The 23573-nt window shown below is 38.6% G+C and overlaps 1 protein-coding gene across 25 annotated transcripts in view; it reads left to right on the plus strand.

Annotated features, from left to right (window-relative positions):
* Ncor1 (nuclear receptor corepressor 1) overlaps nucleotides 1-23573 on the plus strand; it is a 149690-nt gene that overhangs the window by 31395 nt on the left and 94722 nt on the right. For 16 of the 25 annotated variants that reach the window (XM_048366693.1, XM_048366695.1, XM_048366691.1 and 13 more), the window contains exons 4-9: nucleotides 4490-4682; nucleotides 12427-12609; nucleotides 16248-16361; nucleotides 21673-21729; nucleotides 22521-22573; nucleotides 22907-22933. In XM_048366693.1, the coding sequence (XP_048222650.1) occupies nucleotides 4490-4682; nucleotides 12427-12609; nucleotides 16248-16361; nucleotides 21673-21729; nucleotides 22521-22573; nucleotides 22907-22933 (627 nt within the window). Of the gene's footprint in view, nucleotides 1-4489; nucleotides 4683-12426; nucleotides 12610-16247; nucleotides 16362-21672; nucleotides 21730-22520; nucleotides 22574-22906; nucleotides 23297-23573 lie in introns of those variants that run through there. The other 9 variants (XM_048366699.1, XM_048366700.1, XM_048366719.1 and 6 more) reach the window with 3 other exon arrangements.

Genomic DNA, 23573 nt, shown 5'->3' on the forward strand with positions numbered 1-23573 from the left:
ACCAAAGAAAAGATTTAAATAGGGAGTGCTTCCACATTGTTCCTAAGGAAAAAGATAGAAACAGGAAAAGACAGCTAACCTCCACTACTGTTTTTCCTGGTATTTGAGTTTGAACTCAGGGTCTCACATCCAAATGTGAGGCAAGTTATTATATCGCTGAGCCAAGCCTCCAGTCCTTTTTTGCACTAGTTATTTTGAGATAATGGTCTTGCTTCCCTCCCCTCCCCCAGCTATGCACTTGGAATGTGCTCCAAGTTTTATACTTTCTGTTGAAGCAGTTATGCATGGTGTATACCACCATCGCTAGCTTCTTCCATTGAGATGGAGTCTCATGAACATTTTTCCCCCAGCTGTATATCACTCTGCCTAGCTATTGATTGAAAAGGGGTTTCTAGTATATGTGTGGGGTAGCCATGGGTGCCCTGCCAAATGTAGTGTTTTCTTTTTTGTGGAATTGGGGATTGAATGCAGAGCCTTGCTTGCTAAGTTGGTGCTCTACCACTTGGGCCACACTTCCAGCCCCTTTTTACCTTTTGTTTTTTCTGAGGTGGGGGTCTCATTTTATGCCTAGACCATCCTAGACTACTTGTGCTTCCTCCATAGCATAGGATAACAGGCATGCATCACCATGCTCATCCATTAGTTGGGATGGAGTCTCATGAATTTTTTTGTTTTTGTTTTTTTCCCCCTGATTCTGGGGCTTGAACTTGGCCTGGCCGCTGTCCCTGAGCTCCTTTTGCTCAAGGCTAACACTCTACCACTTGAGCCACAGCGCCACTTCAGACTTTGTCTGTGTTAATTTAAGTTAAGAGTTTCACTGACTTGCCTGGTGCCCAGGCTGGCTTCAAACCTCAGTCCTCAAATCTCAGCTTCTTGAGTAGCTAGGATTATAGGCATGAGCCATGTGGCCTGACTTCTCATCAACTTTTATGTCTCAGTTGACTTCAAATCAGGATCCCTTGTCTCAGATACCCAAGATGATGTTATATGATTGCGTGCCCAGCTTAGATGCTAACTTTTGATAGATTAACCTCTGGCTCCTAGTGAAATCACTTTGATTTTGTCTATTGAAATCTGTTTATTGAAATTGGGATTGCAATTGTGAATAATGAAATTCCATACAACTTTATGGTAGATTTTTTTTCTGTGATTTCTGTGAAAAAAAACCAACAGAATTTTGGTCAGGTCATCTGACAATATAGGTTTGTCATTTCTTCATTATTTAGATCTTTCACCAGGCGCCAGTGGCCCTCACCTGTGATCCTAGCTATTTAAGAGGCTGGGATCTGGGGATTGAGGTTTGAAGACAGCCCAGGCAGGAAAGCCCATGAGATTCTTACCTCCAATAAACTACTCAGAAAAAAATAGAAGTGGAACCATGACTCAAATGGTAGCGCATTAGCCTTTACAAAAAGATATTGGGGACAGAGCCCAGACCCAGAGTTCAAGTCCCAGAATTGGCAAAAAAAAAAAAAATTTTTTTAAATAGCCATGTACTAGTGCCACGTGCCTGTAATCCTAGCTACTCAGGAGGCTTAGATCTGAGGATCAAGGTTTGAAGCCAGCTGAGAAGGAAAGTCTGTGAGATTCTTACATCCAATTATCCACAGAAAAAGCCTGAAGTGGCACTGTGGCTTAAGTGGTAGAATGTTAGCCTTGAGCAAAATGAGAGTTCAAGTCCCAGGACCAACCAAAAAAAAAAGATCTTTCAATACAGAAACAGATCTCTTTTTGTTCAGTCTTCTTTGAGCAGTGTTTGCGGTGTGTGTATGTTAAAGCCATACCTGTCCTCTGTTACATTTATTCCTTTTTATTTCTGCTATTATAAGTAGAATTTCTGTTAATAAGTAGAATTTTTTGTTGTTGTTGTTGATTTTTGCTAGTGTTGGGCCTTGAACTCTGCCTGGGTTTTGTCCCTAAGCTCCGTTTGCTCAAGGCTAGTGCTCTACCTTTGAGCCACAGCATCACTTCACACTTTTTTGTGCGTGATTAATTGGATATAAGAGTCTCTTAGACTTTACTGCCCAGGTTGGCTTCAAACCGCCATCCTCAGATCTCAGCCTACTGAGTAGCTAGGATTACAGGTCTGAGTCACTGGCACCTGGCTGTTTTTATTTTATTTTCAGATTGTTCCATGCTGGCATAGAGAAACAGGTGGACTTGAGATTGAATTTTGTATTTCTTAACTTTGCTGCATTTATTAACACTTTTAACAGGTTTTTTTTGGCCAGTCCTGGGGCTTGGACTCAGGGCCTGAGCACTGTCCCTGGCTTCTTTTTGCTCAAGGCTAGCACTCTGCCACTTGAGCCACAGCGCCACTTCTGGCCGTTTTCTGTATATGTGGTGCTGGGGAACCGAACCTAGGGCCTCATGTATCCGAGGCAGGCACTCTTGCCACTAGGCTATATCCCCAGCCCAGGATTTTTTTTTTTATGGCTTCCTTATGTCTCTCTATGTATGAGGTCACAACCTTGGTGTTATGTCTGTGTGCCTAGGCTACTGTGATCTGTCTGTTTTATTTCCACTTTTGGTAGGATGATAGGTGCTGGCCATTTTAGGTAGGATGATAGGTACTCCTCACTGTGCCCCGGAAAAAAAGGTTCCTCTGTTGCTGTGACAAAATACCTAAGATAATTTAAAAGAAGAAAGATGTATTCTGACTCTTGGTTTCAGAGGTTTCATTCCCTCCTGGTTGGTTGCCTCTACTGCTCCCACTGTGCCTGTGGTTAGGCAGAACATTACAGTAGGGATTGTGTGGTAGAGGAAAATTGCTCACCTATGGTAGCTAGAGAAAAACAACAACAAAAAAAAACAGATAAGAAGAGTCCAGTGTCCTCATGTCCCTTTTGTGAACATGCATTCACTGATCTGCCTTCCATTAGGCCTACATCTTAAAGTGTTAACCTCCCCGTAGGCTGTGAACTAAACCTCAACAAAGGAGCCTTTGGTATACACTCTGGATTCAAACTATAGCACCATCTGTGAGAAGAAATATATTTATCGTTCCCTTTTTAATTTGGATACCCTTATTTCTATTTCTTACCCAGTGCCATGATGACAAAGTCCAATTCCTTATCTTGTTTCTGAAGCTTCCTAGTGCACCATTTTTTCATGACAACAATGATTTTTTTTTTTTTTTTTTTGCCAGTCCTGTGGCTTGGACTCAGGGCTTGAGCACTCTCCCTGGCTTCTTTTTGCTCAAGGCTAGCATCTACCACTTATGCCACTATGCCCCTTCTGGCTTTTTCCATATATGTGGTGCTTAGGAATCGAACCCAGGGCTTCATATATACGAGGCAAGCATTTTACCAGTAGGCCATATTCCCAGCCCAACAACATTGAATTTTAAGAAGATCGTAGAATTCTGTGTGTTGAATCACACAATTTTTTCTTTTTTTTAATGTGGTACTGAGGTTTAGACGCACGTTTTTAACTCTTATTAAGCATGTGCTTTACTATTTAAGCCACTCCTCCAGCTCTTTTTACTCTGGTTACTTTTTTGTGCCAATCCTGGGACTTGAACTCGGTCTGGGTGCTGTCCTTGGACTTCTTTTGTCATTTGATCCACAGCTCCACTTGTAGCTTTTAGGTAGTTTATTGGAGATAAAAGCCCCATAGACTTTCCTGTCTTGGCTGGCTTTGAAATGTTATCCTCAGATCTTAGCGTCGTGAGTGTTGAGCTAGTAACACCTGCTTCCCTTGTTTGTTTTTACTCTCTGCACGAAAAGTAGTGTCTACTCTTAGTTGGTTTTATCTTGAGTTCAACTCTTTTATTTTGAGGGAGGGGAGTGCTATATTTATACTGGTTTTGTAGAAAATTGTTCCTTTCTAATTAGAATCCTGGCCCAGAAAGTGAGGGATAACAGGTCCAAGGGACAGATTGTGTCTGCAGATCCAGACAGTCCCCTCCTACCCCCTAGACAACTCCAACAGAGTCTAGTTTCAAGCCCATGGAGCTGGAAGGCTAAGGTAGGAATGAAGACAGTTCTGAGCAAGTCTTCTCTTTTTTTTTTTGCCAGTCCTGGGCCTTGGACTCAGGGCCTGAGCACTGACCCTGGCTTCTCTTTTGCTCAAGGCTAGCACTCTGCCACGTGAGCCACAGCGCCACTTCTGGCCATTTTCTATATATGTGGTGCTCGGGAATCAAACCCAGGGCCTCGTGTATATGAGGCATGCTCTCTTGCCACTAGGCCATGGTATGGGTTTACAAATATTTTGTGGATATTTTTCAGTAGCTCTTTTTTTGCAAGTCAAAATCTGTTGTTAAGGCATTCACTTCTGAATTGGTTTGTTTACCATCTTCCCTTTCCTACCAAAGAATCTTTCACTGATAGAAGTTGAACATTGTTCTAGTAAGGTAGAAAGATGGAATTTACTGTTTTAAGTATAACCTTTTTATTGATATCAGTCTAACCAGGCATGTTATATTAGCAGGGAGTTGTATATCCTTCGTAATTTTTAAGAAATTTGTTTTCTTTACACATATTAGGCCTCAAGAAAGGAGAACTGGATATGAACAGTTTCACACAGGCCCATCCCCGGTGGATCATGAATCATTGGAATCCAAGCGACCACGTCTGGAGCAGGTTTCTGATTCTCATTTTCAGCGTGTCAGTGCTGCCGTTTTACCTTTAGTGCACACACTGCCAGAAGGGTTGAGGTCTTCTGCAGATGCTAAGAAGGTAAATATTTGTCTTGCTGCCTTGTGGAACTCTAGGTCTGAAATGTTTACTTAGCCATATTCAGGCACAGTCCGTAAAAGAAGATTCTCTTAGGCTAGTCTCTAAAGGTTAATGCTATGGAAAAGTAGAAGCTTTATTAAACAAACTTAACTGTAGACTTATGTTCTAGGTTTTTTTTAAGTACATTAGTACTTTTGACTCTGGCATGTGAAAACAATGAATGGCAATAAAGATTTTTTTTTTTTTTTGCCAGTCCTGGGTCTTGGAACTCTGCCTGAGCATTGTCCCTGGCTTCTTTTTGCTAGCGTTCTACCTCTTGAGACACTGCGCCACTTCCAGCTTTTTCTGTTTATGTGGTGCTGAGGAATCGAACCCAGGGCTTCATGTATGCTAGGCGAGCACTGTACCGCTAAGCCACATTCCCAGGCCCATATAGAAATTTTTATATTTCCTAATTGTCAACATTTTGTACTGATTATAAGATATGAGGTATGCAAGACTACCTGTTTTGTCAAACTTATATTGAATTTTATAGAGGTTCTTATAGTTTGTAGCAATTTATTCACTTGTTATATGGGAGAAAACATATTTCAGGTAAGGTTTAACTATAATCTCAGAGCCTGGGCGCTGTCTCTGAGCTCTTCAGCTCAAGGCGCTCTGCCACTCTGAGCCACAGCACCACTTCCAGTTTCTGGTGATTAATTGGAAATAAGAGTCTCACAGACCGCAATCTTGAGATCTCAGCCTCCTGAGTAGCTAGATTATAGGCATGAGCCACCAGTGCCTGGCTAACTATAATTTTTATGTAGGAAAAAATTGTTCCTAATTTATGTATTTCAGAAAATTTAGAAACTAAGCCAAGCTCAGTAGTTTAATGCTAGTCTGTACATAAATGTTCTTTTTTATCTTTAAGTAGTTGTACAAGAGAGGTGCTATATAACACAGCAATTAGTGAATATAATACATCTTGATCAGTGTCACCCTCTTTTGGACATAAAAGTTTTTGAGACATCCTCAACCAGCAGCTGGGAATGGTTACCTACGCCTGTTAAACCAGCACTGGGGAAAGCACGAGTAGGAGGATCACAGCCCAGGCTGTTGGTCAGCCTAGGCTAGCCCATGCATAAAGTGAGACCCTACTTTGAAAATACCAACACACAAAAAGGTGGTGTTGTTTGAAGGCATAGGATGCCTGCTTAGCAAGCATGAAGTTCTGTTTTTTGTTTTTTTTTGGCCAGTCCTGGGCCTTGGATTCAGGGCCTGAGCACTGTCCCTGGCTTCCTTTTGCTCAAGGCTAGCACTCTGCCACTTGAGCCACGGCGCCACTTCTGGCTGTTTTCTGTATATGTGGTGCTGGGGAATCGAACCCAGGGCCTCATGTATACGAGGCAAGCTCTCTTGCCACTAGGCCATATCCCTAGCCCCTAAGCATGAAGTTCTGAACTCAATTCTTTTTTTCTTTTTTTCTTTTTTGATATTGGGGATTGAACCCAGGATGTTGAACTTGCTAGGCAAGCACTTTGCCACTGTGCTACATCCCAGTGCTGAACTCAATTCTTTTTACTCCCCAAATAATAGAAAAATTGTAGAGAAAAAAATGTTATCTATAATTCTGTCCTTTACCTATAATTCTAACAACTATAACTTGTGGTCACCAATCTCTTCTAGTTTTTTTGATAAAATATGTGCATATTTCCTTATACAATGTAGTATTTTGGTATATGTACACACTGTAGGATGATTAATTCAAATTAACATATCCAGGCTGGGAATGTGGCTTAGCGCTATAACTCTTGCCTAGCATGCATGAAACCCTGGGTTTGATTCCTCAGCACCACATAAACAGAAAAAACCAGATGTGGTGCTGTGGCTCAAGAGGTAGAGTGTTTAGGCCGTGAATCCCAAGTTCCAGGACTGGCAAACAAACAAACAAAAACCCTAACATATCCATCCTTTCACATAGTTAATTAATTTTTGTGGCAAAAACATTTAAAACTTCAGTCATTTTTAAGTTCATAATACACTATTAAATATAATGCTTCTACTTTACTGTCAGAATTAACTACTAGTAATACTGTATTTTGTGAGGTTTTGAATATTCTTTATTTTGAATTTATGGGAATTTTCTTTAAAAGATTTTTCTCGTTGTGATTGTTACTATCCTTTTATTTGCCAGTCCTGGGGCTTGAACTCAGGGCCTGGGTACTGTCCCTAGCTTCTTTTTGCTCAAGGCTAGCCTACCTCTTGAGCCACAGCACCACTTCTGGCTTTTTCTATATATGTGGTGCTGAGGAATCGAACCTAGGGTTTCATGTATTTGAGGCAAGTGCTCTTGCCACTAAACCATATTCCCAGCCCCTGTTATTATCTTTTGTGAAATATATGTGTTTTGCTTTTGTTGCTGTGTTTATCTTTTTTTTTTTTCTGGTCAGGAGGTTTGAACTCAAGACCCAGGTGCTGTCCCTATGCTTTTGTGCTCAAGGGTAGTGCTCTACCACTTGAGCCACAGTTCCTTTTGGCTTTTTGAGGTTAATAGAGATAAGAATCTCGTGGAGTTTACTGCCAGGGCTGGCTTTAAACTGTGATCTTCAGATCTCAGCTTCTAGAGTAGCTAGAATTACTGGTGTGAGCCACCAGGGCCCTGCATAGTGGTCTTTTTTTATTTTATTTTATTTTTTTGTGGTACTGAGGTATAAACTCAGTGCCTTATAGAGTTGGTAGGCAGTTGCTGTACTCCTGAGCCATGATTCTAGTCCCAGTTGTCTGTTTTGCTTCCAAATTAGGAAGTTCTAAGTGGTTTAATAGGAACTGAATAAATACTTGTTTTAGAAAGAGTAAGCTAGTTTAAGAAACTTTGTATGTGTATGTGTTTATGTGGTGGGTAGGGGTCTTGTGCAAGCTAGGCTAGTGTTGTACCCCTGAGCTACTTCCTCAACTTTTTAACCTTACTAACTTAAGATAATTCTTTCCCTTAAAATTTTAATAAAAAAGTTAAAAAATTTGATATCAAATCTATTTCCCTTAAAATGTAGTTGCTGACCAATTGCCATTTGTACTAATATAAATTAGTACATCTGCTAAGTTTTAATAAAATAATTTTAAAAGATAGCAAATATGCCTGTAATTTATTTCCAAATAGTTCAGCCAAAGAGAAGTGTGAGTATATGAAAAGAAAAAGAAGATATCAAAAACATTGTGAATGAATCTGCATGAAGGCAAAGGAGTATTTATTACAGTATTTTCCCAACAGTGTAAGAGTTTGAAATTCTAAGTTAAATGAGGACAAGTTCTTGTAAACTAGAACTAGTTAACTAAACTGTTGGAAAATTTGAGACACACTTCACTAAGTAAAATGGAGTTTGAAAGCAGTTTTGTTTCACTAAAAATTAAGCCAGGTCCTGGTACCTCATGTCTGTAATCTGAGCTACTCAGGAGGCTGAAGATCTTGGTTTGAAACTATTTTAGGCTTAGAAAAGTCCAGGAGATTTTGTTTTTGGTGGGGGAGGGGAGGTCAGTCATGAAGTTTGAACTTTGTGCCTAGACTGTCCTTTAGCTTTTCTTTCTTTCTTTCTTTCTTTTTTTTTTTTTTTTTTGCCAGCCCTAGTGCTTGAACTTAGGGCCTGAGCACTGTCCCAGCACCATTTCTGGCTTTTTCTATACAGGGCTTCAGGTATGGGAGAGTGCTACCGGGCCACATTCCCAGCCCTCCTTTGGCTTTTTCATTCAAGAGTAGTGCTCTATCACTTGAGCCACAGCTCCATTTCTGACTTTTTGATCATTTATTGGAGAAAAGAGTCTCACAGTCTTTCCTGCCTGGGCTTGCTTTGAACTGTGATCTTCAGATCTCAGCCTCCTGAGTAGCTAGGATTATAGGTGTGAACCACCAGCAGCTACTCCATGCGATTCTTATCTCCAATTAACCAGCAAAAAGCTAGGAGTGGAGGTGTGACTTGTTTTGTGTTAAAAAATTTTTTTTTTTTTTGGCCAGTCCTGGGCCTTGGACTCAGGGCCTGAGCACTGTCCCTGGCTTCCTTTTGCTCAAGGCTAGCACTCTGTCACTTGAGCCACAGCGCCACTTCTGGCTGTTCTTTGTATATGTGGTGCTGGGGAATCGAACCCAGGACCTCATGTATACGAGGCAAGCTCTCTTGCCACTAGGCCATATCCCCAGCCCCTGTTTTGTGTTAATTTAACATGCCCACCCTTATATTCTGTCCAACATTATTTGTTTACATATATGCTGAGGTTTTGTGTTTTGTGTTTAGTAGTAACAATAAATACTTGTTTTAGTGGTTCACTTGGTATTTTATACACAAGAACAAATTTATTTGGTCATTTGCCAAACATTTAGGATGTTTATGTTCTGACATACATTATTTAGGATAGTTTTTTTTTTTTTGCCATTCCTGGGCTTGGACTCAGGGCCTGAGCACTGCCGCTGGCTTCTTTTTGCTCAAGGCTAGCACTCTGTCACTTGAGCCACAGCGCCACTTCTGGCCGTTTTCTATATATGTGGTGCTGGGGAATCGAACCCAGGGCTTCATGTATATGAGGTAAGCACTCTTGCCACTAGGCTATATTCCCAGCCCCCCCCCTTTTTTTATGTTTTTAGTCTCTTAGGTTAAATTCCTAGTAATATAATTAGTAATAGATCAGAGTTCATACTTTGTGTATGTGTGTTTCTTTGTGTTTGTGTGTATGTGCATGCATGTGTGTGTGCGCCCTAATACTGGTGTTTGAACTTAGGGCGCTACTCTGTCCTTTAGCTTTTTCACTCAAGGATCATGCTCTATCACGTGAGCCACATTTTTGACTTTTTATCTTTTTTTTTTTTGTTTCTTCTTTTTTGTTTAATTTCTGACTTTTTGATGGTTAATTGGAGACAAGAATCTCATAGGCTTTCTTCTAGGGCTAATTTTGAACCTGGATCCTGAGATCTCAGCCTCCTAAGTAGATAGAATTACAGGTGTGAGCCACTGGTGCCTGCAAATTGACACATTTTTAAGGCTTTTTGTGACTATTTCTAGATTGCCTGGAAAAAAAAAGTATTAAAAAAATTCTTCTTTTTTCCAGTAGTGGTTAATGGCTTCTGCTTTTCTGTCTTTGCTGAAGGAAAAAAACCTCTATTCATTTGATAAAACATTTTAATTTTGGTTTACTTTATTTGTAAAATTTATAACTTTTTTTAGTTATTAATCTTTATTGTTAAGTGTTTTGATTTTTTTTTTGTTTTATTTTTGTCAGTTGTGGGGCTTGAACTGGGCCTGGGCACTGTCTCTGAGCTCTTCAGCTCAAGGCTAGAGAGTTCTACCACTTGAGCCACAGTGCCACTTCTCCAGTTTTCTGGTGGTTTATTGGAGGTAAGAGTCTCATGGATTTTCCTGGCTTTGATCCAGGATCCTCAGATCTCAGCCTCCTGAGTAGCTAGGATTATAGGTGTGAGCCACCAGCTGAGTTCTGTTTTGTAAATTTTTTTTTCATAATTTTCTGTTAATTTGTTATTCCCATTTGGATAATCAGGGCATTGCATTTTCTATTTGGTCAGTCCTGTATTTTTGCAAGTATTAGTTTATTTAGTAATTTTAAAATTGTTTTGCTTTTCATGGTGATAGTGAATGTTTGCCTGTTGAAAAGATACTATAAAGGGGCTGGGGATATGGCCTAGTGGCAAGAGTGCTTGCCTTGTATACATGAGGCCCTGGGTTCGATTCCCCAGCACCACATATACAGAAAACGGCCAGAAGTGGCGCTGTGGCTCAAGTGACAGAGTGCTAGTCTTGAGCAAAAAGAAGCCAGGGACAGTGCTCAGGCCCTGAGTTCAAGGCCCAGGACTGGCAAAAAAAAAAAAAGATAGTATAAAGACATTTTTCACTGTATTTTTTGTTTGTGGTGACTGCTGAAGATCTAACATACCTTAAATCTCATTTGTTTGCTTGTTTATTTATTTTACCAGCCTCAAACTCAGGGCCATTAGCTCTCACTTGGCTTTTTCAGCAGACTGCAGGACCTTTAGCATTTGAGCCATGTTTCCAGTGCCAGATTTTTTTTTTTCTGAAAGAATCTCTTAGCTCTATCTCCACAGGCTGTCTCCAAATTTCAATCCTCTTATCTCAGCCACCTGAGTGGCTAAGATTTAATAGGTGTGAACCACAAGCACTTGGCTCCAAATCTGATTTTTTGTTTCAAAGAAATGTACTTTTTATTTTGGAAACCAGTAACTTAAGGAATTTACATTTTAATCTTGGGGTCAAGGCTTTCAGAGGCTACAGGATATAAGGCTTTTAGCATTATGCCTGTTAGGTGTTAGCTGAAGTATCTGTACCAATTTAGAACAACTCTGTATATTTCCTATGTGCATTCTTAGTTCAGAATTACTCATTTTTACGGCTAATCTTTATTTAATATCTTTTGTAATTAATCCTATTTTATAATTTAAAATCCTAATATCCATTCTCATTCTAAAGTTATCATAGCCTAAAGGAAATTAGTACCTTTGTCTAAAATTTATGTCCCAAAACCTTGGACTAGAAATAGTGTCTGTGTTTGCTGGAGAGTAGATTAAAACTTAAAAAAAAACCTGTTATTATAAAAGTGTACAGAGGAGTTATAGTTACATAAGTCAGGTAAAGAGTACATTTCCTTTTGGACACTGTCATTCTGGGTAGTAGATTTTTAGTGCAGAGACATTCATCATATAGCATATCACTGCTGATTTTTGTCTGTTTGTTTGCCGGTCGTGGGCCTTTACTTCAGGCGCTGGGCACTGTCCCTAAGCCTCTCTGTGCTCAAGGCTAGTGCTTTACTACTTGAGCCACAGTGCCACTTCCAACATTTTTCTGTTTATGTGGTACTGAGGAATCGAACCCAGGGCTTCATGCATGCTTGGCAAGCACTCTACCCACTAAGCCACATCCCCAGCCAACACTGGTGATTTTTGGTTGGTTTGTTTATAGTGGGAAGATAAAGTTTTGCTAAAGGGATGTTATATGTGTTGTACAAGTCTGAGTTGTCTTTTATGAAGATAGCTCAGAGATTGTAGCAACAGAATATTAGGTCATTTCTCTGATTTCTGTGCCTCACTCTTGGTCCTTGGAATCCTGAAAAATTGGTTTTTCTTGTTTGGGTTGTTATTGTAGGACCTCACAAGCTATGCTGTGCTCTGTCACTGAGCTATATACCCCCTGCCCTGCAAACTTTTTGCCATAAGGTAGCTACTAATTTGGGTGTAGTTAAAATTTTTTTACCTAGAATAGCAACATTTTCTAGGCTACTTGATGAAATCAGAAGAGCCATTGCAACTAAATGACCGAGAACTTATCTTCCTGTTATGGCTGCACTATTATATAACCCCTAGAAATTCTCTGTAGTGTTGTTACACTAAAGATGGATTAACTACTTGGCTGTGTCAGACACTGTAATTTCTAGGGTCTTCAAATAGTGAATGATATACCTAAACTATGAGAGTGGTATAAATGTATATATGATGTGTATGTAATGTGTTGGTATGTTGATTTAAAAATCGCTAATAAAACCCTACCATTAGAGAAATAGTACATATTAATCTCTTTAAGATTAGGACTCCACTATTGCTCAGCTGGAATTCTACCACTTGCCTCCAATGCTTTTTTTGTGTTTGAAAATTTACTTTTTCAGTTAACACTTTCTTGTCTCTGAGATTGGCCGCTAGTGAGAAATAAATGGTTGTCCTCAGTTTTTTTTTTTTTTTTTCTTTTTTTCTTTAAAGGATCCAGCATTTGGAGGCAAACATGACGCTCCCTCTTCTCCAATCGCTGGGCAACCATGTGCAGATGATCAAAATGCTTCACCTTCAAAGCTTTCAAAGGAAGAGTTAATACAGAGTATGGATCGTGTTGATCGAGAAATTGCAAAAGTAGAACAGCAAATCCTTAAACTGAAAAAGAAACAAGTAGGTGTTTTTACTATTTAACATATTTTACAGTGTGTCTCTCCAGTGAAGTTTGTTTTATCCATTTTTCCTGGTATATTGTCTGATTATATGATCTTTGTCTGTAGTAGATGTAAGGTCCACCCCTGGGAGAGGACCATGCAAATGCCCCCCACCTGTTTAAGTCTGCGCCAAGTACCTGAGTTACCTAGGTAACTGGCACACTTGGAGGCAGTTACCGCCTCCTTCTCTGAGGTCACATCCAATCCACTTGGCCATAACCTCCCGCCTTTTCCTGTATAATTCGGCTCAACACAGTCACCACTCTTTCCTTTTCTCTCTTACTCTCTCTCTCTCTTGCTCTTTTCTTTTTCCCTTCTTCCTTCCCCTCTGTCTCCCCACATCTCCCATCTTGTGTGGTCTGGTAGTTTGCTTCCCCCTCAATAAACTCCTTTCTGCCTGAACCATGTGGCGGTCGGTTTCCTTTCTGGTGAACCATACAGTAGATGATACCCAGTTTGCTTAGACCATAGTACATTTTATGTTCTTCTGGCAGCATATATGTATGTCTAGCAGTTTGTGCATATCTTTACTATTTGGTCTTTCTCTTTAATTTGAATGTGAAATTGTTCTTATTGTATCTTAATTTGCATTTCTTTGGTTAAGAATGAGGCTCAGCTTAATTTCTTTCTATTTGGTTTATTTCCATTTCTTAGGTATATTATTAAAGTCTTTCTATATTGTCTTTTTAAGATTTCCTAAAATTCATTGTCAGTTATGTATAGAGAAGATAGTCTAATCTTTGGCTTGTCATTTACTTTTTTTCAATAGCCTTTTTGAGGGAAGAATTCTACTGATTAGTTTTTTTTAAGAGATGGGGTTCTCATATTGTTGAGACTCCTATCTCAGTTCCTAAGTAGCTGAGACTACATTACTGTTATGCTTGGCTCAGGCTATTTAAAACATTGGGATATAATTCATAGATGATAGTGTTCAGCCTTTCAGAGCTAAGTGTATTTTGTATTAGATGTATTCATGTAGGTAATGTACAGTATTCATGTAGATATTCTATCATTACTAATTTGGGAACATGTTTTTTCAAAATGAAACTTTACATCTCTTAGTCTTTTTTTTCTCTTCATGATTTGCCCATTGTTGACATTTCAGATAAATAGAATCCTCTTCTGACTTTACCATGTTTGGCTTCATTTATTTGGCCTGTTATCAAGGCTCATCCACATTGTATCTTGTATCATTATTTCTTTAAATTTTTTATTTATCAGTTGGTGGGCATTGTTATATATACCTTTTAACTATTTCTTTTCCTTCCTTCCTTCCTTCCTTCCTTCCTTCCTTCCTTCCTTCCTTCCTTCCTTCCTTCCTTCCTTCCTTCCTTCCTTCCCTCCCTCCCTCCCTCCCTCCCTCCCTCCCTCCCTCCCTCCCTCCCTCCCTCCTTCCTTCCTTCCTTCCGTCTGTGTGGGGGGTGGTCCCAGGGCTTGGACTCAGGGCCTGGACTCTGTCCCTGAGCCCTCTGTGCTGAAGGCTAGTGCTCTACTACTTGAGCCGTAGAGCTACTTCCATCCTTTTCTGTTTATGTGGTACTGAGGAATTGAACCCAGGGTTTCATGCATGCTAGGCAATCACCCTACCACTAAGCCATATTCCCAGCCCCTTAACTATTTTAATAATACTGTTCGGATACTCATGTACTATGTTGTGTGGAAAATTTTTTTTCGAAATCTTCTTGGATATATATCTAGGGGTAGAAATGATGGGATATGGCAAATGTGTTTAAATATTTGAGGAACTACCAAAATGTTTTATAAAGTGAGTGCTATTTTACATTCCCATCAGCAGTTTTATGAGAATTTCATTTTTTCTTTTTGCTAATATTATCCCTCCTTCGGTCCCTGCCCTTTCTTTATCGCTCTCTTTTCCTTTCTCCGTTTTCCTCAATATTAAGGTTTGAACTCTGGTCTTAAGTTTGTTAGGCAGTGAGTATGCTCTAGCCCTTTTTTGCTTTTTTTTTTAAAAAAAGATATGGTTTCTCACTTTTGCTTGAGTCAGCCTCAGGCTGGTCCTAGAGCTTGAACTCAGAGCCTGAGTGCTATCCCTGAGCTTTTTTTTTTTTTTTTTTTTCTCTCAAAGCTAGTGTTCTACCACTTGAGCCACAGCTCTACTTCTGGCTTTTTTTGGTAGTTTATTGGACATAAGAGTCTATGGCTGGCTGGGGATATGGCCTAGTGGCAAGAGTGCTTGCCTCGTATACATGAGGCCCTGGGTTCGATTCCCCAGCACCACATGTACAGAAAATGGCCAGAAGTGGCGCTGTGGCTCAAGTGGCAGAGTGCTAGCCTTGAGCAAGAAGAAGCCAAGGACAGTGCTCAGGCCCTGAGTCCAAGCCCCAGGACTAGCAAAAAAGAAAAAAAAAAAAAAACAGTCTATGGCTTTTCCTGCTTGGGCTGGTCTTGAACTGTAATCCTTAGATCTCAGCCTCCTGAGTAGTTAGGGTTGCAGACATAAGCCACCAAAGTTTAGCTTTTTTTTTTCTTGTATTGGTAGCTAACTGAAAAGACCATTCTTTCCTTGATTGTTCTGTACTGTGACTATTACAGTTCATGTTTTTATCTGTGTATGGATTAATTTCTGGACTTCTATGTTTTTAGCTACTGGTCTCTTTGTAGTATTAATGCAGCAATTATGAGACATTTATAATAATTCTTATCCAGTTTGGTAAACCTACTTCCATAAGCATAATTTAGCCCTAATTTTTTTTTTCCTGGTGGGTTCAGTGGCTTGAACTCAGCCTGGGCTCAAAGATAATGCTCTACAACTTGAGTTACACCTTTACACCCAGCATTTTGTTGTTTAATTGGGGATAAGAATCTCAAGGACTTTACTGTCTCTGCTGACTTTCAACAGGCTTGAGCTTCTGGCACCTAGTGTAATTTAGCTATTTGAAAAATGTTTATATTTCATATAACTTTTAGGATCATATTGTTGGATTTTCAAAAAAAATTCTGGAATTTTAATTGCAGTTATATAGAATTATAGAGATAAGTTTTGAGGGAATTATATCTTTATGCTATCATATCATCCAATCTATGAATATGTTGTCTATATTTTAGAAAGTATTTCATATCTTATTTTTTGTTAATAAGTAATTTAGATGCTTTGGTTAGTTTAGCCTGTGTACTTCCTTTTTTATGCCATTGTTAATATTTTTAAAGTTACTTTTTTAAAATTTCTGAGTATTGAAAGCAGGGTGTCATTTTTGCAAGGCCAGAACATAATTGTATTTTTCCAATAACATCAAAAGGCCATTGTGATAAAGAGGTCCGTAGGAAAGTAACGTCATAAAGTTTAGTTTCTCTTAATGTTTTGCTTTAAATATTTCAGAATTTAAATACTAAAAATTGTTTTCCCTTAGCTTTATGTTTGTGTATCTTTCTATCTATTTTAGGTTGTGTTGTGTGTTTTTCTGTTATTAGAATGAATGTTTTCCTTTGAGACCATGGTTCCAAGAGAGTCTCATAAATGAAGTCGTTATCCCATAGAATCAGCAAGCAATGTTTGGGAGCATGTGTTATCTCTAGCAATTAATTACTGGTGGGGTTGATATGCATAGATGTCTGACTCTTCTTTTCTGGGTCTCATAGCAACAGCTTGAAGAAGAAGCAGCTAAACCTCCTGAGCCTGAGAAGCCTGTATCCCCTCCTCCAGTTGAGCAGAAACACCGCAGTATTGTCCAAATTATTTATGATGAGAATCGGGTAAGCTTTACGCTGTCTCTGTCAGCACAGGCTGTTAAATCCACTTGCCTTTTCTGATTCTAAACAAATTATAGTTACATTAAACGTGATTTCTATTTTATATTTTATATAAAAATTAAGAGTAGAATTTAATCAAGTAATTGTACTATTAAATACTGATAAACAAGTTTGATGGCACATGATATGAAAGATCCATTCTATTTCTTCATGAGCATTTAATACCAAAGCCTAATGACCTTTCAGTACAGATAGGCCTTTGGGTCTGGAAATGAATTTCATTATCGGGTTCTAATTATGATTAATTCCTGGGCTATGGTTGAATTTTAGTGTATGAAGTTCAAAGTAGTCTTTGAGGTCCAGGTAGACTTTTATTTTAGTTAAATCAATTTCTTCTTTTCATATTCTTAGTTAAAAATGCTATGGATTTAGGAAAATGAAGCCTCAATTTTATGAATTATTTTAGTGATGACAGTTTCTGGCCAGACTTTGTCTCAGGAACTAGCAGGGAAAACTAATTTCATCTCAATGTAAAGAAAACATTTTATCATAGCTAACTAGCAGTGGGCTTCCAGAAGTCCTTAATAGGCTTTAAGTATTTTTTTTTTTTTTTTTTGCCAGTCCTGGGGCTTAGACTCAGGGCCTGAGCACTGTCCCTGGCTTCCTTTTTGCTCAAGGCTAGCACTCTGCCACTTGAGCCACAGCGCCACTTCTGGTCGTTTTTTAGATATGTGTTGCTGGAGAAGCGAACCCAGGGCTTCATGTATACGAGGCAAGCTCTCTTGCCACTAGGCCATATTCCCAGCCCGGCTTTAAGTATTAAGGGAGAGAAGAATAGGCTTCTTCCTTAAAGGTGATCACCTGTTGAACGTTGGGGTTGTTGTCTCAAGTTTATTTATTTTCTAGTGAGTTGATTCATCACAGTTGATTTATTTTATGCAGTTTATTACATAGTAGCCAAATCTGAAAGGTATTTGCCTTAAGAAAAGCAACTGTTGGTGGGGAACAACAGTGTAGAGTATCTGCAAGGTCCCCAGTTATATATCCACAGCTTCCTGGGGAGGAGGGGGAGGGAGAAAAGAAAGAGGGAGGGTAGAAGAACAAAAAGCAATTGTTAGGAAAAGCCTGGACTTAGATATATACATGTGTGTCTGTATATAAGTAGATAATTCGAGTTATCAGATATGTAATGTTTATAGTAAGTGTCATGAACAGGTAAAAGTATAGGAAATTAATATCCTGATTGGGTTCAGAATTGATACAGTTTATTAAATATCTGGAATGATACAATGAAGATAAGTCAAATGAAAGTGGAGGGCATTAAGGGACCTGAATAAGGACTGCCCCCTCATGACATACCTTAAGGAAGGATTAGCCACGGGTAGATAGTTGATCCTGTTTGGAACAAAAGGTTTTATGTGAAATCTCTGATTATTTTTCTTTGTTATTTGGGTTGGCATCAGGTCTTGAATTCAGGACCTTAAACTCTACCTTGACTTTCTTGTTCATGTTTGGCACTCTTATACTTGAGCCATGCCTCCAGTCTACAATTTTGCTGATAAGAGATGGAATTTCACACTTTTTTTTTTTTGCCTTGGTTGAGATCCTCCAATTCTCATCTTCCCAAGTAGCTAGGATTATAGGCATGTGTCAATGTATACCTGGCTCAAGATCTTAAGTTTGATAAAAGGTAGATTTTTTTTTTTTAGTATGATGTAACAAATTGGATTCAGTGATATTTATTGATTGAATTTTTTTTAAGGCAGCTCGGGATAGATAACTGAGGGCCTCGCATATACTAGGTAGATACTAATCTACCACTAAGCTATTCTTCTAACTACAATGGGTCTGTGAGATATGAAGACTGAAAACTATTGAGCATGATTTGATAGAGATTATTTTTATATATATACCTTCATTAGATAGCGAAGTAAATATTTTTCTTTCTTTTTTTTCTTGGTACTGAGATTTGACCCTCAGGACCTTGCTTAGTTTTTTTTTTGCCAGTCCTGGAGCTTGAACTCAGGGCCTGGGTGCTATCTGTGAGGTTTTTTTTTTTTTTCTCAACACAAGCACTCTACCGCTAAGCCACATTTCCAGCCCTCAGTTACCTTCTTATAGTAGAAAAAAAAATTCTCTTTTTTTAAAAGAATGCTTTAACTCAAAATAACTGTAAAAAAAGTGTAAGAAAGAAAAGTACTGTTTTTTTTTTTTTTTAAAAAAATGCTTTCATAAGTATACCCTGTTGCTACACAATTGTTCCTGCTTTACTTTTGCAGTTCTAGAATGGTAGCTTTGTCTCCTGTCTGGTCAAAAAATTCAGCTGTGCCTATAGCACAGCTCTTCACTGCTTGCTTTGAAGTTCTCTTCTTCCTTACTATGTTGCCTTTTATATATAAGCTTTCCACTGCTTTTTTAGCTTTTATTAATGACTAGCTTTATTTGTTTTCATACCACTGGGTGGAGAGGGGAGATAATGACAAAAGTACATTCCTCTCTTACTCCTTTTTAATAAGTGGGGCTTAAGTGATAGCAACCATTGTATGTCCTTGTTTTATTTAGAAAGTTAGTAGGAGGAAGAAAATTGCCCAAAAGAGACTGCTAATTTTAAAGTTGGCTTCCTGAGAGAAAAGTTGACTTGGTTCAGACTAAGTTTGTTTAGTCTTTAAACAGACTATTCTCCTGGACTATTTTTAAGTTTGATTTTTCTATTTCCCTGCTCAGTTGTAGTCTTCAAAAACATTTGTAAGTGCTCTAATTTCAGAATAATAATACATGTAGACATTAGTAGATAGAATATAGTGGAAAAGTTTTTAGAAGTATCTTCTTTGTATTTTGATTGGATGATTTGCAAGAGAATATGGCACCAGAGAAAAGGAAAAGGTTGATACAGACTGTGTTTTGTGTCAACAATCTCCAGTCACCCAGGCCAGGTGAATTGCCCATTTTTCTCTCTGACACTGAAGAACATCAGTCTTAGTTGTTGTTAATTTTTTTTTTTTTTTTTGGCCAGTCCTGGGCCTTGGACTCAGGGCCTGAGCACTGTCCCTGGTTTCTTTTTGTTCAAGGCTAGCACTCTGCCACTTGAGCCACAGCGCCACTTCTGGCTATTTTCTACATATGTGGTGCTGGGGAATCAAACCCAGGGCTTCTTGTATATAAAGCAGGTGCTCTTGCCCCTAGGCCATATTCCCAGCCCCTTGTTGTTAATTTTTTGGCAATCCTGAAGCTTGAACTCAGGGTCTAGGTGCTGTCCTTGAACTTTTTTTGTGTACAGCTAGTGCTTTACCACTTGAGCCATAGATCTACTTCCAGCTTATTGGTGGTTCACTGAGTTATATGAGTCTCTTGGACATTCCTACGTAGATCGGTTGGCTTTGAATGGTGTTCCTCAGATCTCAGTCTCCTGAGTAGTTAGGAATAGAAGTGTGAGCCTCCACTGTCCACCCATTAAATTCATTTGAAGTTTTCTTCTCACCTAATTGGTGAGTCTCCTTCCCTTACGCTTTATTTTCTTTCTAATCCATCTGTTATTCCATATATCAAGCATTGCTCCAAACAAAGTCTTTTGATTATTCCTCAGTTGGTACTAGATAGCTTAAAAGTTTTATTGGTGTTTACATAGCTACCTGTCTACCCTTACCCTAAAGTTCCTTTCCTAGTGATATCCTACTAGAACAAGCTTTTTTTTTTTTTAAATTACTGTCTTTAAGTGGTTGTACAAAGGGATTTCAGTTAAACAATTTAAGTATAATGCATCTTGAGATCACTGTGACGTCACCTCTTCTTTGCAGAACAGGTGGTCCCCTTGCTTTGGAACGGGTTTTGAACATTATTTCCTTTCCTCCACATTATCACCTTAGCCTTCAGACTACTCATTGTTTTATCTTTCTTAACTGTGGGGCACATTCATACTTCAAGACTCAGCTCAAGTATCATTATCTCTGAAACCCTTCACCTTTGGTAGTGATATGATTATCTTTTTTATTATTTTCTTAGTGTCTGGCACAGAGAACACACTTAAATTTGAAGAATTAATTACTCTCATTTGTAGGCAACAAAATATCATAAAAAATGAATGTGTATTTTGTTGTCATTTGATTTTTTTTTGTTGTTGTTGGTACTTAAGATTGAACCCAAGGCTTTGTCATGCTGTCTAGACTGAGCTCCATCCTTAGTTTGCCAGTTGATAGGTTAATTAGTTTCTAGGCAGGAACATTTTTATTAGGGTACAGAAATAATAAGATTATTTACTTTGGAAAATGCATGTTAAATTTGTAATTTGGTTTATTTTGTCTGAGTTGTTAAGAGTAAAATTGTCTTTCCTTTGTTGTTCCGCAATGTCTAAGGTTTACCTGTAAGTAGAAAATAAGCTCATAGTATGCTTTTCTTTACTCTGGTTTACCACAGTAAGACTGGCCACTTAATGGTATTTTGTTTTTAAATTTTTATTAAAGACAAGCCTTGGGCTGGGAATATGGCCTACTGGCAAGAGTGCTTGCCTCGTATACATGAAGCCCTGGGTTCGATTCCTCAGCACCACATATATAGAAAAGGCCAGAAGTGGTGCTGTGGCTCAAGTGGTAGAGCACTAGCCTTGAGCAAAAAGAAGCCAGGGACAGTACTCAGGCCCTGAGTCCAAGCCCCAGGACTGGCAAGCAAAATAAAGAAAGAAAGAAAGAGAGAGAGAGAGAGAGAGAAAAGAGAGAAGAGAGGAGAGAGAGAGGGGAGAGAGAGGGGAGAGAGAGGGGAGAGAGAGGGGAGAGAGAGAAGAGAGAGGCCGGCCTTACTTACGGGAGCTTTATTTCTAGTAGTAAATTTTTATTCAGTTTCTCTAGATTTTAATATCTGTGTTTAAAAACTTTCCAATTCCTTAGGCATTGCTTTTAGTACAGATGTTATGTTTTCATTAATTTTGGTGAGGAAAACCATTAAAGCTGGTATAAGTTTCTTATTCCTGTAACGGCTGAGATCTGAGGATTGTAGGCCAGGCAAAAAAGTCCAGGAGACTTTCATCTCTAATTAACCAGAAAAGGCTGAAAGTGGAGCTATGGCCCAACCGATAGAAAAAAAGTGGTAGTGAAAAAGCTGAGGAACAGCACTCAGGCCCTAAGTTCAAGTCCCAGTATTGACACCCCCCACCCCCAAAAAGGAATGTGTTTGAGCCTGTTAAATATATAAAAGAATAATATTTGGAAATAAGGATGTTTAGTCGTAGATTAGTCTTAGGTCAATAGTTTTAAATAGGTAGTGATTCTTCTTTCAGGCAATACAAGTTTTAATTAAATATTATTAATAACATCTTTATCCCTAGAAAAAAGCAGAAGAAGCTCATAAAATTTTTGAAGGTCTTGGCCCAAAAGTTGAATTGGTAAGTAAGAAATTTATTTTCTTTTTCCTGATGCTTTTTTTTTTTGGGGGGGGGGTAGTAGTAGCATTCCTTGGGTTAAAATGGAATATGATCTATTTATTTTGGGATGAGGGGATGTAGGTTGGCAGACAAAGTTTGTGATGAAGTTTAATATAATAGCAAATGAATTTGCTTTACTTTTGCAGAAGCATCATCCTAAGTGTTTTTCTTGAGCATTCACGTGTAATCCCTAGAGATAAAAGGAAAAAGAATATCAAGAGAAAATTCTTTATACTTTCAGAATAATGACTGTGTAATCTTCTTTGCCTTTTAAATAAAAAGAAATCTATGAGTAATTGTATTTATTATAGGACATAACAGTTTGCACACTTTCTTAGAGAAGTAGAAGTTTGAGGAGATGGAGTTATTCAGGAAACTCAGGGGTATGAAGGTTTTGGCAGGGCATGTTAACAGTGGTAGATCAAGTAAGAGTTAAAATGTTGATTTGTAGCGGGGCACTGGTGGCTCACACCTGTAATTCTAGCCACATAGGAGGTTGAGATGTAAGGAGTACAGTTTGAAGCCAATGGAGGCAGTAAAGTCCAGTCCCAGAGACTCATCTCCAGTTAGCCACCAAAAAACTACAAGTGGAAACTGAAAGTGTGACTCAAGTGGTAGAGCAGTAGCCCTGAGCAAAAAAGTTCAGGGACAACACCCTGGCCCTGGACCAGCATACAAAAAAATGTTGCTTACTTGTCTCTTCTTAGACATATGTATAACATTTTACAAATAATGTGTGGTTTATTTTACAGCCACTCTATAACCAGCCATCAGACACCAAGGTGTACCATGAGAACATCAAGACGTAAGTATTTATTACCTCTGGAGTTCTTCTGTTAAAGACCATACATTCTATAAAGAGATGATTTTTATGTTATCTGCTGACATTATAACATAATGTAGATGTGTTTTATTTAGATTTGTGTAATTTGCTGTCATTTTTACTATATGTTATCTTCCTCTGGCTTCTTGGGGGTTGGGGTAACAGCTTTGAGTTTCCGAGGCCAAAAAAGTGAAATAAAATATTGCATAAAACTAGCTGGTTTTATAATCTGCTAGTAAAAAGGTGGATACTTAAAATTGAAATGGCTTACCTTGAGGCTTGAATTTTTTGCCTCCTGTTTTGTCTTTTTTTCAGTGGAGTACCTGCAAGGCGCATGATGAAGTAAGATAATGAAGCTTTTTCATTTAAGACTAGTGATGACACCGTCCCCCACCAAGCCACATCTGCCATTGCAAAGTAGAAGTGCCACGGATCATTTTATCATTATTCAAAATCCTATTCTAGGGAAATCCCTTCCATGACTCTTTCTAATGACGGTATTTGTAGATCCTTCTGCCATTTAATGTCCTGGTGCCTTGGAAGGCTCAGTCACCTCTTGTCGGTGAGGAGGCTGCTCCAGAATGTAGTTTGCTCAGCCTTTCTCATCCTAGTACCAGGCCTTTATGGATGCAGATCTTGGAATAAGAAAATAAGTGAAAAGAAAACTTAATTTCTTGATCTGATTGAAGAGAGGAACCTAGATAGGTATCTTTTTTTTTTTTTAAGTATCGTACTTTAAGAGCATTTTCGTTGAATTATTCTTACTTGGTGACAAATGTTATATTTCTATCTTACATGTTCTATTAAATATAACTGATTACTGATGAGCACATTGCTATATATATATTCTAAGAGTGTGTGCAATAGTTAACTACTTTGCAGGACTGGTGGCAAATATAATTTGCATGTAGTATGCATGAAAACCATTGAATTTGGAATTTAAACTTTTGTTAAGTAATTACAAATATCACATATGAAGAAT

The sequence above is a fragment of the Perognathus longimembris genome, chromosome 17, assembly GCF_023159225.1.
Source record: "Perognathus longimembris pacificus isolate PPM17 chromosome 17, ASM2315922v1, whole genome shotgun sequence".
Lineage (NCBI taxonomy): Eukaryota > Metazoa > Chordata > Mammalia > Rodentia > Heteromyidae > Perognathus > Perognathus longimembris.